This window comes from Oryzias latipes, chromosome 4, assembly GCF_053564925.1.
Source record: "Oryzias latipes strain Hd-rR chromosome 4, Olatipes_Hd-rR_3.1".
Taxonomy (NCBI): domain Eukaryota; kingdom Metazoa; phylum Chordata; class Actinopteri; order Beloniformes; family Adrianichthyidae; genus Oryzias; species Oryzias latipes.
Genome location: NC_136240.1, coordinates 9,559,680 through 9,572,865, shown reverse-complemented (window position 1 = coordinate 9,572,865; position 13,186 = coordinate 9,559,680). Strand labels below are relative to the sequence as shown.

Below are 13,186 nucleotides of genomic sequence, written 5' to 3'. Positions count from 1 at the left end.
AGCATGTGTGTTTGTGTGTGTTTTTGTGTTTGTGTGTGTTTATTTTAAAATACGCCTTCACCAGCTCAGTCACATGTTTTCATCTTTTCTGGTGTTTTGAGTTTATATCAAAACGTTTATCTGTATCAGCTGATATCCATTAACGTAATTTCCCATTAATTAACTATTGTAAATGATCAATAAACTGAAGTTTTTTGTCAAGATGCTGCAAAAGAGGATGTAGGAAAAACACAAACATCTGCTTGATTTTCAGCATCATAGTGTTACTATGTCTTTTTTAAGATGGTAATTTTTCCAGATGTTTTCAATTTACTGTTTTATCATCAATGTTTAAAATTAAGTTATTTTAAAACCTTTTTAGCAAAAACTTCTTTCTACACATTTCATTGTTTTTTTTAATACTTTATTTCACCCCGTCAGATTTTTCATGATTCCAGGGGCAATGACAATAAAGGCATTCTATTCTATTCTATGAAGACTTGTCGTATTTTCAGGCAGGCACTCGGCAGTGTTTTACAGGTTACACCCCTAGGGCGGTTCAGTCAATTAACTCACCTGCTCAGCGTCCTATTTAAGCAGTTGTTCATTCTCTGTCTTACCTTCAGCGCTCATTCTTCGCCGTTCTCCTTCTCTTTTGGCGTCTTGCTGTATTCCCCCTGTCCTTCGGAGGGATGATCCCCATTTTTCTGATGTGGGGTTTTCGTTTCGCCGCATCTGCTCTCCTTTTGTGGCGATCAGCTGGCAGCTAACGGCGCCCAGCGCGTTCGTGTCACCGCGGTCGCGTACATCTGCAGGGAGTGTGCTTTACGCGGTGTTCGTGTTGTCCGTGGCCCCCGATCAGGAACAGTCCGGGTCTTCTCGTCTGCCGTGGTCAGCAGACTTTCTACGGTGAGCGGCATGCGGTTCTTGTCCCGTGTTTTTCTAAGGCTTCTTGCTTCCTGTTTACTTCAGTAATCGGTGACGTCAGGCCCCTAAGGACCCTGTGAATTGTAGTTTTTGGACTCATGGTCCACTTCATGATGCACTTCTGATTCATTTTCTGCTGTTCTGCGTCGTCCGGTTATTGTTTCAGGGGTTGTGGGGTCTTTTCTGTGGTTTTGAAGGCTGGCGGTCCTCGTCTGGACTGGTTTCTCATGCTGGCTGAATTTGTTGTGGCTTTTAGCATTTTATCTGTTGCTGTTTTGTTCTTTGGGAGCTGAATGTGAATATTGACTCTTTGATTCGATGCTGGCTTTATTATTATGGCGGTTCTTCTGTTTATTTTCTTCGTTGTTGTGGCTGCTGGTTAGTCAGCATGTGAATTAGTCTCTCTTGGACCCGTCTCTCCTCTGTGGACATTTTCCCTATGATTGGTCTCTCTTATGCAGCGTCTATGGCTCATTTTATTCACTCGGCGATCCTCGTTCGTTGCCCCCGCACGTTCTGCATCTGGTTCTGCTCCGCCTTCCTTTTCCCGCTCTGTGTACCCCAGTGGGTCCTGCCCTGGCTTTGGGGACTTGCGTTGGCCACATTTGTGAGTGTGTCAGTCTCGTCGCGGCCTTGTTTTCTCGGCTGGACAGTTAATTTGTTATTCTGTCTCTGGTTTGGAGGTTTGTGGGGGCTATGTGATGGATTCTTCCGGGGCATCGTTTTCAAAGCCACCACTTAGGGTGGCCCCTAGGAAGTGTTCAGGTTGACGTGACTCGATCTGGACTTGTTAGCGCCTTGCAGTTCCTCTTTCTGGACATCTGTGGCCTAGTTCCTCGTGCGCCTTCAGGATTAGTATATATTTTCTTCAGCTGCCCATCCCTTCTCCATGATTTTCCTCCGAACGCGATATAAGGCTGAGGATGACTGTTATCGCTGATGTTCTCACTGTTCTGCCTCTATGCCTCTCAGTGGCGTCTCTTGGCATTCAGTTGGCGCTCGAAGTGTTTGTCAGTTTACCTTTCAGCTGTCGTGGCAGTCCTCATAATATTGACTTTATTATCAGAAGCCCTGTACTGGATATTTGTAGGCGATGTGTCCCCTTCATTTTGCAAGTTATTGATGATTTCTCGGTGGCCAAATTTCCTCTGTATCCCTGGTCTTTTGAATCTCTGTGGCAAAAACTTTATTTTCGAATCTGGGTTTCCACGTTGTCTATAATGTATGGTCCTCCACCTGTTCAGATTTATTTTTCTTCTATGGATCTGGATGGTTCATTGATGCTTGCCTCTCCCCATTATGTCATCTCTAGCTTTTGTGCAGCGTGTTGTTTATTCATTCTTTGGTTGAATATGATTTGTCAATGATTGGGCCACCTGACATTTGCTGTGGCTTTGGTCCCACGGTCATCTGTTCATCTTGTGTTCATGTTCGTGTTTTGCGTTTGATCTTTCCCTCTCTATGCTTGGAGTGGTTTTGTTATGATGACTGTCGTGTCTTCAGGCTCCCCCCAACTTGTTCTTCTGAGGCTGTGCCTTCTGGTTTTGGGGAAAAGGATTAAAGAAGAATGGTTTGTGTTTTTCCGGCCACCAGAATCCACAGCTCTGATAGTTTTTAAGGGGTCGTGCGGTTATGAGAGATTTCAGCCTTGGAGATTATATTAAGGCTGTTTCAATAGTGAGATGATAGTATTGTGTCATCGGTTGACTTGGTTAATGTTTATATAACACCATGAGCAATTTCTACCCTGACCGTAGGAAATATATCACTTGCACTCACCAAGCCAGTCTTCTATCTGCCTTGCTTAAGCAGATGACACTCTGCTAGATGCATCTCCATTTAGACGCTTGTTATACTCCGCCTCTAAATGCTTAAGGTTCAGTCTAGCAAAAATACTATCAAAACCCATGATCCCTCATGGCTCTCAAGTTCTCTTTTGAAGTATCCAGACGCCCTTGGCTAATTAAAATGTCAGTAGTCTGTACTTTGTTGTCTACCAATTTGAGAACCACAAATATCAAATACAAAGCAGCCGAGCTGCAATCCTTTGCTACGTGGGATGTTGACCTTCCTCATCTACAAATCTCCTTGGCTACTCTTCCCATCGCCTGCTCCTCGATTACCTTCTGAAGGTGCGTCCCTCTGAAACTGTCAAAGGTTACTTTTCTTATCATTGGAGTATATAAAAATTGGTGTTAAGATTTCGTGCAGGTTCTATATTTCACTATCATTTCACTGTTGGAATTTGTGATTATGGTGGTTTCTATGGTGCAATAAATCCACAATGGGTCTTTACCTTAACTAACTACTTAATTTCACTTTCTCAGATTTGTTCTTTAAAAACACTGTTATTTCATTTATCTCAATCATTTTGAAACTGATCAGTTTCTGGGTTATTTATATATTATTTGTCGAGACTAATACTGCTTTTGTCTTTATCTATGCATCCCATCCTGAGCCTGCGAACCCCTGCGCCCCGATCAGCTTCTCCGTTTCCAGGAAATGATGTCATCCCTGCATTCCTTGATATGGTGCTGCAAAGATGACTGCTCGACGTACCTATTGCTGCACTGCAAGTGAAGGGGCGGTGGACCTCCTCTGCATTCCAATGACACTTCTGACTGAATTAATCAATCAATGTCAACAGCAGAATGAATGTAAATTCTTCGATTATAGATGTTAAAAGAAAATTATTGTCAGGTGGAAGCCTCAAAATTTAGGACGTTCTAAGTTGTATCACAGTATGCGCTGGAGCTTTACGTGAGCTTTACGTTCTAAGATCAGGTATCAGTAATTCTTATGTTGGCTTCCATTTTATTTCTTTCCCTCTCTCTTTCAGATAGTATGTTCCTCTAGTGCAGGGGTGGCGAACAAGTTTGACACCAAGAGCCGAATTTTTTCTCTGTGAGAGTCAAAGAGCCACACTACACACTGACCTGCCAAGACGCACACACACACGAACACACACACACACGCAATTAAACCGTATTATTGTCCATAACACACTCCTCTCCCTACAACAGAACAGCAGTATTGTACTTGTGTTTATTTCAAGGAAAAAGTCCACCCTCAATACACACATCAATGCAGCTTAGCCAGAGTTAACAGAGGTGACCCTGGAGGTCAGATACCCCCTCCACACACACAGGCACCTCTCTCTCATTTCATACACACACTCTCTCTCTTCATCTCACTCTTTTCTCTGCCTCTCTCTGACACACAACTACTCAGTGACGGGCAGTAAGGTTGATGCTGGTGAGAATGTGACTCCTCTGAAGTCAGATTTATGATGATAAAACTGAATATTTCATCGTTTATCCAACAGCATTTAACTGGTAATTCTTTGTGTCTCAACATTCCTCTTTCAATGATACATACACCAACAAATACACAAACATCTGGACAGAGCATCCTTCTGGTGTCTGATTCATTCATATTCACAATAAACACATTAAATACATTACATTTCAGTTGTGTGCAACTTAAATTAATTTTGACCTTCATTAGAATATCTTGCTTGTATGCATTTTTTTAATTTAAAATTGTATGACTGACATTTGCGTCAAAAGCAAATAATTTCTTAAATATTAATACATTGCAATGAATCAGTTTATACTGAGGAGTAATAATCCAACAAGTGCCGAATTATAAATCAACTGACAGTGTCATTCACGTCCTCTCCTTCCTGCTCACGTTAGGAACCCGGTAACTTCGATACACACTCATTCAGCCAAACGGCATGCACCTCAATTCTGCTAACAGCTACCTGGCTCATGGTTTTACACTGAACCCCCCCCCCCCCATGAGTCTTAGGGGCTGAAGGCGGGGCTAAGCCCCAGGCCAGTTGTAGCCTCTCTGATCAGCTCCTTTATGCGAGTGTCGGTCAGAACGGATCGATGTCTGTTCTCCAAATTATAGCAGGGCCTTCTTTCAAAGAGATTTCTCCTCATTTATCTCCGGTTCTCTCGCTGCCTCAGTGACAAGCAGGGATGTCAGGCAGTCAATCTCTGCATTAAAGGATCCATGAGAAAAGTGATCTGCATTTGTTTCCGTCCAGTTGCGCAAGCAGCGTCACATTCTGCGCTTCATTCATTCTGACTGCAGCTTTCTGCCGTGAGCTCCTCAAAGAAGGAACGTGGAATGATGGCCGTTTTGAATGAGCACCTTAAAAAGCTTCAACTTGTTAATAAAGGAGACAATTTGTGTCAGATCAGGAAGTTTTTCATTTTCTCCGGGATATGTTTTGTTCTTTTCTGCCATGACCAATGTTACTGCTGCCAAAAGCTCATAATGATAAACATCGTGACTTTCCATTCTGTTCAGTAAAAAGTAAGAATCTTCCAGTGCTTCCAGAAACATCCTGTGTTTATCTTCATACTCTAAATTTCACCATGAGGGCAACGGTCTGCACGTACATCAATCTTTATCTATGTGTTCCCGCAGTGGGCGTAACCCGCGCAATTGATTGGCGGTCACGTATGTGTCGGGAGCAGAATCAAACACACACACACTGCCAAATTCCTTTTATTATTAATTATTTATTTTTAATATCCTCTGATGGTTTGAACATGGTTTAAGAGGGAAAAATTATGAAATGAGGCACAGTATATAGAAAATATGATGAGACGCAAAGAGCCGCACGCTCATTGGCCAAGAGCCGCATGCGGCTCGAGAGCCGCGTGTTCGCCACCCCTGCTCTAGTGGTTTCCACGAACGGGAGCGGCCCTACGGTCAATGGTGCCGGAACACACATAGCAGATCCACTAGATAGCATGTTCCCTTCGTGGCGCTGTACTCGAACAGGGGCGGCCCAACGGTCAATGGTGCCAGGTCACACATAGCAGATCCACTAGTTAGCATGTTCCCTTCGTGGCGCTGTACTCGAACGGGGGCGGCCAAACGGTCAATGGTGCCGGAACACACATAGCAGATCCACTAGTTAGCATGTTCCCTTTGTGGCGCTGTACTCGAACGGGGGCGGCCAAACGGTCAATGGTGCCGGAACACACATAGCAGATCCACTAGTTAGCATGTTCCCTTTGTGGCGCTGTACTCGAACGGGGGCGGCCAAAGAGTCAATGGTGCCGGGTCACACATAGCAGATCCACTAGATAGCATGTTCCCTTCGTGGCGCTGTACTCGAACGGGGGCGGCCCAACGGTCAATGGTGCCGGGTCACACATAGCAGATCCACTAGTTAGCATGTTCCCTTCGTGGCGCTGTACTCGAACGGGGGAGGCCCAACGGTCAATGGTGCCGGGTCACACATAGCAGTCATACTGGGAAATGAAATGAAAACGGAATGCTGCCGAAAACACACCTCATCTTATTACACACTGATTATACATTCACATTTTTCTTCTTCTGCATGATCTTGGTGTTGGGGGTTTGTTACCCGAAAGTTTTATGGACATTTCTCATGGAATTGAACGGAGCCTTATGCCAAACGAAAAGATGTGAATGCCAACTTAAAGAATTTGAAAATTAAGCATGTCAAATAAATATTTCTTACTGCAAGAGTTGTCTGACTGAAATGAAGACTTTTCGTATTTTCAGGCAGGCACTCGGCAGTGTTTTACAGGTTACTACCCTAGGGCGGTTCAGTCAATTAACTCACCTGCTCAGCGTCCTATTTAAGCCCAGGTGCTCAGTTGTTCATTCTCTTTCTTACCTTCAGCGCTCATTCTTCGCCCCTCCCTCCTCCCCAGCTTCCACCTGTGGGCTCCGTAAAGGTGGGTTTTGTTACCCGAAAGTTTTATGGACATTTCTCATGGAATTGAACGGGGCCTTATGCCAAACGAAAAAATGTCAATGCCAAATTAAAGAATGTTAAGTTAGAAAATTAACTATGTCAAATAAATATTTCTTACTGCAAGAGTTGTCTGACTGAAATTCTATTCTATAAAGCAGATAAAAGGTACTCATAAATTCACCTTATCATTATTATTTACATTTTTTCTGCTTCAGTTTTTTTGATCCAATTAATGTATTTTGACACATCAGTGTAGACATTGGGCTGATTGGGATAGTCGCAGTTCTGGTCGTAGTTTCGTCACACACCAGAGGGCCACCAGTCTCCCTGTAAACAAGAAGGAGACATTCTGTTTACTACGTGTGATACACATCTACAATTAAACAAATTTCATTGTACAGAAATCCCCCACAGATGTGGTCTGTGGCATTTTGCACTGAGACCATGTAAGGCATTTTCCCGTCTGGCACCTCTATACCGTTCACAATCTCACTGCCGTCAGCTGCAGCAGCAAAAGAAAAAATTCATGACTTTTATTTTTACATCAGTTTAAGGCTTTGATTCGGTCAGTCGTACCTTTGGTCCCGAGGCAGAGCAGGAAGGAAAGGAGCATCGGGTCATGCAGAACGTGCATGGTGGCGAGGTCCGTCTGAGCGTTGTTCCTTTGAAACTATGCTGTTCTACTCTATATAACTTGAGCATCAAGCAGGAATGACAAGACACAGGTGAACATGATCAGGGTAGATTGGGACAGACGAAGTAAAACTCAAGAACATGACAAAACAGGAAACCTTTCAAAATAAAACAGGAAACAGAACTCAACCAAGACAGAACAAGACAGAAAGCAAATACCAATACAAAGATACCCAAACCATGACATAAACATCTGCTGAGGTTCATTTGTTTGCTTTTTTTTTTTCTTTTTTGCATTTTTGTTGCAAATGCGTTAACAAAGTAATAAAAAAACGTGTCATGACTCAGCACTGACACTGTGGTCTCTGGTCAGGTTGTGGTTTTGCATTTTTTACTTTGTCATCTTGCACCTTCAGTGCAGGATGAGAAACGGAAACCTGACGGGGGTCTGACTTTTAAGAGAGACCGAGACACAGACGCAAACCTTCTTAAACTAAATGGTCACTTTAAAAGGTTCTGCTTTTTATTTTCAGTACATATCAGCTGAGGGGCTTCTCATCTTTAGGCCTCCATTTTAGTTAAAAAAAAACTGTACTGGATAACCAAACTGACATTGGACAAGAAAATAAATTTCTTGCAGTGCGGAAGACACAAGAAAACATAGACCTCATAGTGCCTTACCACCCAAATAGGACACTTCGCTCGCAAAATGCTATGGAGAGAAAACCAACAGAAAAGCTGCCATTTTTTATTTCTTTTATGAATTTGTATTTTTGCAGCTCTCCTCAGAGAGGTAGCATGAGGGGACTGAAGCAGGTGCTTGGCCAATGAAGTTGGGTCAAAGGGAGGCGACCAGGCCATACAACACCTCTCATGGCTTGAATTAAACATTTTTTACCAATGATTACTTAAATTAGTTTGCATATGAAGAGAAAGTAAAGCTAGTAATGAAGGATTCTCCTGCAAAGAGCAGAACAGAGTTCATATTTCTCCTAAAAGTTGAAGCCTTTTTCAGTTTTCAGTCAATTGTCTGTTTTAAAAAGAGTCATTCAGGAAACTCTGTTTGACACCTGAGACACTCGGTCTCAGTCTGACTTTACATTTTTGAAATGTTTCCTTGTTTGGCTTCATGATCTCTATAATGTACTCAAAGACATTCACAGAGGAGAAATGAAAAAAGTTGCTTTCTATTTTGAAATAAAAAATTGTTTTGCAATAGTCTGAATAGACGAACATGAGTCAGAAACCACAGTTTGCAACTTGTGTCTTCGTGCACACTAAAGCTTTTGTGTGAACAAAGACAGGCAGCAAAACCACAGAGAGAGAAGATCAAAGTTAAAACACTTTGAAAGCTTCTAAGAGCCTTTTGGAGCAATAAAAATAGATGAAATGATGAGGATGGGATATATGATGGTATGATGTTGGAGTCAGATCAGTTTGTGTGAAGGAGAAAACCTGTGGATCATGATGAGCCTGGGAGGATGAAACCAACCACTAATCTGCTTTTTTTTACAATTGCATTAATGCTCCCAGACCATAGAAATATTCCGTATAGATGAGTTCACTAAGTGTTTACATTTCTTGGATAATAAATATATATAATTAAAAGTTTAATCTAATGAAAACACTGACAAAGTGTGATCTACATTAAGGTGCTTTCTTCTGTTCATATCTGCACTAAATAAAATGTAAAATGTGCTTAAAGTATTTTCACCACTAATTTTTAATTACAATTATTCTTAAATTATTTTTTGTATTTAGAAATACTTGAAGGGAAGATGTCTGTCCCAGAGAACTCTAAAGGAAACAGCAGAAATTCGACTTCTTCCAGGTTCAGGAACCATCAGATCAGAACCGAGCTTATGTTCTTCAACAAAGTTCTGCTGGTGTCCCAGCCGCTCAGCAGCACCAAAATAAGCCCCTGTGGCTTTGCCCCCCCTCCAAAAGATTATCAGTTGTCCTTCCTTTTCTGAAGGAGCTACTCACTTCCTGTTGTCTCAGATGAGCTCAGATCCAGCATTGGCCATTGGGGGGGCGGTGGGTATGGGTGCTACAAGTTCTTGTTGTCCAGGCCAGTAAAAGGTCATTGATTGGAACAGCTACATCTTAGCTTATGTCCATTAACTCATTTTCACATTGATTAAATAGTATAAATAATCAATTGACTGTGAAGGATTTTTCTCAGGATGCTGTGACAAAGAACGTTTGAAAAACACAAACATCTGCCTCAGATCTGCTGGATTTTCTGGATCATCCTGTTACTGCGTTTTACTGCTTTTTCTTTTTAAGTTGGTAAACTGTCCAGATGTATACTAGTTACTGTTTTATCATCAATGTTTCAAATTAAGTTATTTTTAAAAGCTCATTCATTCATCATCATTCATCTTCTTCCGTTTATTCCCTTTCGGGGTCACCAGAGCCTGCCACTTGTGGGCGAAGGCAGGGGGCACCCTAGACAGGTCGGCAGTCTGCCGCAGGGTTGAGTATCCACAATAACACACCCAATCACAATTTAGAGTAATCAAATGACCTATGAAGCATGTTTTTGGACAGTGGGAGGAAGCCATAGTCCCTGGAGAAAACCCACGCATGCACAGCAAACTCCACATAGGAAGGTCCCCCATTGATGTTCTGGTTCAGGTCCCCCAGTCGGGACTTGAACTGGGGGCCTTTTCTTGCTGTGAGGCAAGAGCACTAACCACTGCATCATCATGCAGCCTTTTTAAAAGCTTCTCTGCAAAAAACTCTTCCCACACATTTCCTTATTTTTATACTTTATTTTGCCCCGTCAGATTTGTCATGATTCCAGGTACAATGACAATGTAAGCTTTCTATTCTATTTTATTCTATTCCATTCTATTCTATTCTATTCTATTCTATTCTATTCTATTCTATTCTATAAAGCAGATAAAAAGGTACTCGTGAATTCATTATTATCATTATTATTTACATTTTTTCTGCTTTACAGTTTTTTTGATCCAATCAATGTATTTTGACACATCAGTGTAGACATTGGGCAGTTTGGGATAGTCGCAGTCGTGGTTGGAGTTGAACGACACAATGCCGACAGCCGTTTCGTCACACACCAGAGGGCCACCAGAGTCTCCCTGTAAACAAGAAGAAGACATTCTGTTTACAGATCTTTCAGGATCAGGAAGAAGTCAGAGATAAAAGCACAACTTACCTGACAGAATCCTTGCTTCACCTTGTATCCCCCGGCACAGACAATATTGTTTGGAAAATTGCCATTAGATTTCTTCCAAACCCTTTTACACTGATTCAGATCAATGACGGAAACCTCAACCATCCGCAGCTTTTTCATCACCTTTCCACGTGTTTCGGTTTTGCCCCATCCAGCTACTGTACACTTGGTATTCGCACTCACATTCGTTCCGCTCTTGGGCAGTTTGATTTGTTCTACTTTGTTGCTGAGCTTGACTTTCTTGGTCAGCTGGAAAAAGCCAGAACGTTTCACAGAACTTGAACTGTGAGCTGAAACTTTATGGGTAAATCATAAAAACGGCTTACTTGGAGAAGCATGATGTCGTGTCCAGATGCGGTTTTAGTATAATCTTCATGTTTGCACTTTTTGATTTTGATTCTCATTGTTTTGTTTATATTGTTCAGGTTGTTGGAACCCAACACTACGTGTGACACACGTCTGCAATTAAACAAATTTCAGTTTTTTGAAAGAAGGAATTGATCAAATCATTTCTGACAAAAACTCACGCTTTCTCTGAGTCGCAGTGAGCCGCGGTGATCACAAATTCTTCATTGTACAGAAATCCCCCACAGATGTGGTCTGTGGCATTTTGCACTGAGACCATGTAAGGCATTTTCCCGTCTGGCACCTCTATACCGTTCACAATCTCACTGCCGTCAGCTGCAGCAGCAAAAAGAAAAAATTCATGACTTTTATTTTCACACCAGTTTAAGGCTTTGATTCGATTAGTCGTACCTTTGGTCCCGAGGCAGAGCAGGAAGGAAAGGAGCATCAGGTCATGCATGGTGGCGAGGTCTGTCTAAGCGTTGTTCCTTTGAAGCTCTGCTGTTCTACTTTATATAACCTGTGCACCACAGACAATTCGGTGCACGTGGGGGGGGCAACAAGACATGATGTGACACATTAAAACTTCTGCAAGATGAAGAACAGAAAACGTTTCATGGGAAAAACAGAACGTGCCCTCAGTGCTGGAGATAAACATCTGCTGAGGCTCATTTGTTTGCTTTTTTTTCTTCTTTTTTTGCATTTTTGTTGCAAATGCATTACAGTAATAATAAAAAAAAAACATGTTGTGTCATGACTCAGCACTGACACTGTGGTCTCTGGTCAGGTTGTGGTTTTGCATCTTGACTTAATCATCATGCATCTTCACAGAGCAGGACGGGAAACAGAAACCTCACGGGGGTCTGACTTTTCAAAGAAACCGAGACACAGAAGCAAACCTTCTTGAAAAAAATGGTCACTTTAAAAGGTTCTACTTTTTATTTTCAGTACAAATCAGCTGAGGGGCCTCTCATCTTTAGGCCTCCTCAGATCTGATCCAATATTCATGTCTGAAAGTGTTGAGCATCTGTATCTCTATGCATCATTTTCCATGCGTAACTGAAAAACATGAACCTCATCTGGCTATTTATTGAATTCCGGTCTGGGTGTCTGTCCTGCAGCAGACCTGGCCTGTATCCGAATTCCCCCCCTGATCTCTAAAACACTATATAGTGGAGGAGTATCCAGTGCTCTGGATATCAAAAGTAATTTGGACACCATGCTCACTGCTTTCTGTTTAAATGCAGCATAGATTTCCCGAAGCAAAAACCAAAAGTCCCACTCTGACCATCTTCTGATCTATCTCCAAAGTTTCCAGTTGTTGTTTTTTTATTCTGATGATGCCAGATTTTAGCCAAAATCCAAAAATACGCCCGCTCTGTTGCCTTTACACCCTTTCACTTTTATGGCAGAGATGTATTCCATACAAAAACCTGTATCGTTTTCTGGGACGGAGTCTCCGTAGAGCGGCAGGAGTTCATTGGAAATTCACCTCTGAGTTGTGGCTGGGACTGTTGGCGCACGGTAAGCCCAACTATAATTCCCAACATCCATCTGTTTACATTCTCTCCTGCTAGTTTACAGCCCCTCACACCCCCAACCTTAACATTAGAAGGGGATCAAAAATGGCAACAATATCAGAGCTGTCCAGCCGTAAAGTTTAGATCCAGATTCCAGCTCAGACGAGGAAAACAAAGACGTTCATGGATCTGTTTGTCTGCAGGTGGATGCATCAGAATGGAGCGGAGAATGGAGCTTGTGGCCCTTCCCAGCTTGTTTTCTACATATCAAGTATCTTTTTAAAACGGCATTTGTTGGTCTGCTCCTTATTCACAAGGATTAAAATAAATAAATGCCCAGAAACGCAAATTTGATCATAACTTCTTTATAAATGTACTCTATCATCAGAAAAATGAACATGTTAAAAACACCAAAAACACAATTTTCCTCAGAGTAGGTCTATGCGAATCCGCTCTGTTCTGATGATGAAAATTTGGATGGTTTGAAAAAAAAATTAGATGCATTTTTTTCACATGATAAATCGTTTAAACACAAAAACATTTTGGTCAATATTCAACTACAGTGAGGTCAATAAGTATTTGATCACCCTGTGATTTAGCAAGTTCTCCCACTTAGAAAACATGGAACACATCACTGCCAGCAAGCAGCAGATGTCCTCCTAGCACCCTACCCGCCAATTTTAACCGCACCTTAGACATTTAGGGCCCCTTGGTGGGGAGGGTGAGGGGACATCACTGTGAGTAATCAGGAGATGTCCCCTTAGTGCCCTACTCGCCAATTTTAACTGCACCCCCCTTAGTACACACACCCCTCCCCCTTCAATATAT

At 42.2% G+C, this 13,186-nt stretch overlaps 1 protein-coding gene across 1 annotated transcript; it reads right to left on the bottom strand.

Moving 5' to 3' along the window:
* Window positions 1-10,056: 10,056 nt before the first annotated feature.
* LOC101163477 (granzyme B(G,H)-like) lies at window positions 10,057-11,391 on the bottom strand. Its single transcript, XM_004067827.5, has 5 exons — window positions 11,250-11,391; window positions 11,021-11,174; window positions 10,820-10,952; window positions 10,476-10,742; window positions 10,057-10,398 (listed from the first exon to the last, which is right to left on the bottom strand). Exons 1-5 carry the CDS (start codon window positions 11,296-11,298, stop codon window positions 10,234-10,236), a joined length of 768 nt encoding a protein of 255 aa, XP_004067875.1. The 5' UTR covers window positions 11,299-11,391; the 3' UTR covers window positions 10,057-10,233.
* Between the last annotated feature and the right edge of the window lie 1,795 nt (window positions 11,392-13,186).

Excerpts from the sequence above, each read along its gene's own strand:
- LOC101163477 (XM_004067827.5), bottom strand. The coding sequence starts at position 11,298 with ATGCATGACCTGATGCTCCTTTCCTTCCTGCTCTGCCTCGGGACCAAA. Across the intron at positions 11,175-11,249 it reads GCTCTGCCTCGGGACCAAAG|CTGACGGCAGTGAGATTGTG; the intron begins GTACGACTAATC and ends TTGCTGCTGCAG. Across the intron at positions 10,743-10,819 it reads ACGACATCATGCTTCTCCAA|CTGACCAAGAAAGTCAAGCT; the intron begins GTAAGCCGTTTT and ends GGCTTTTTCCAG.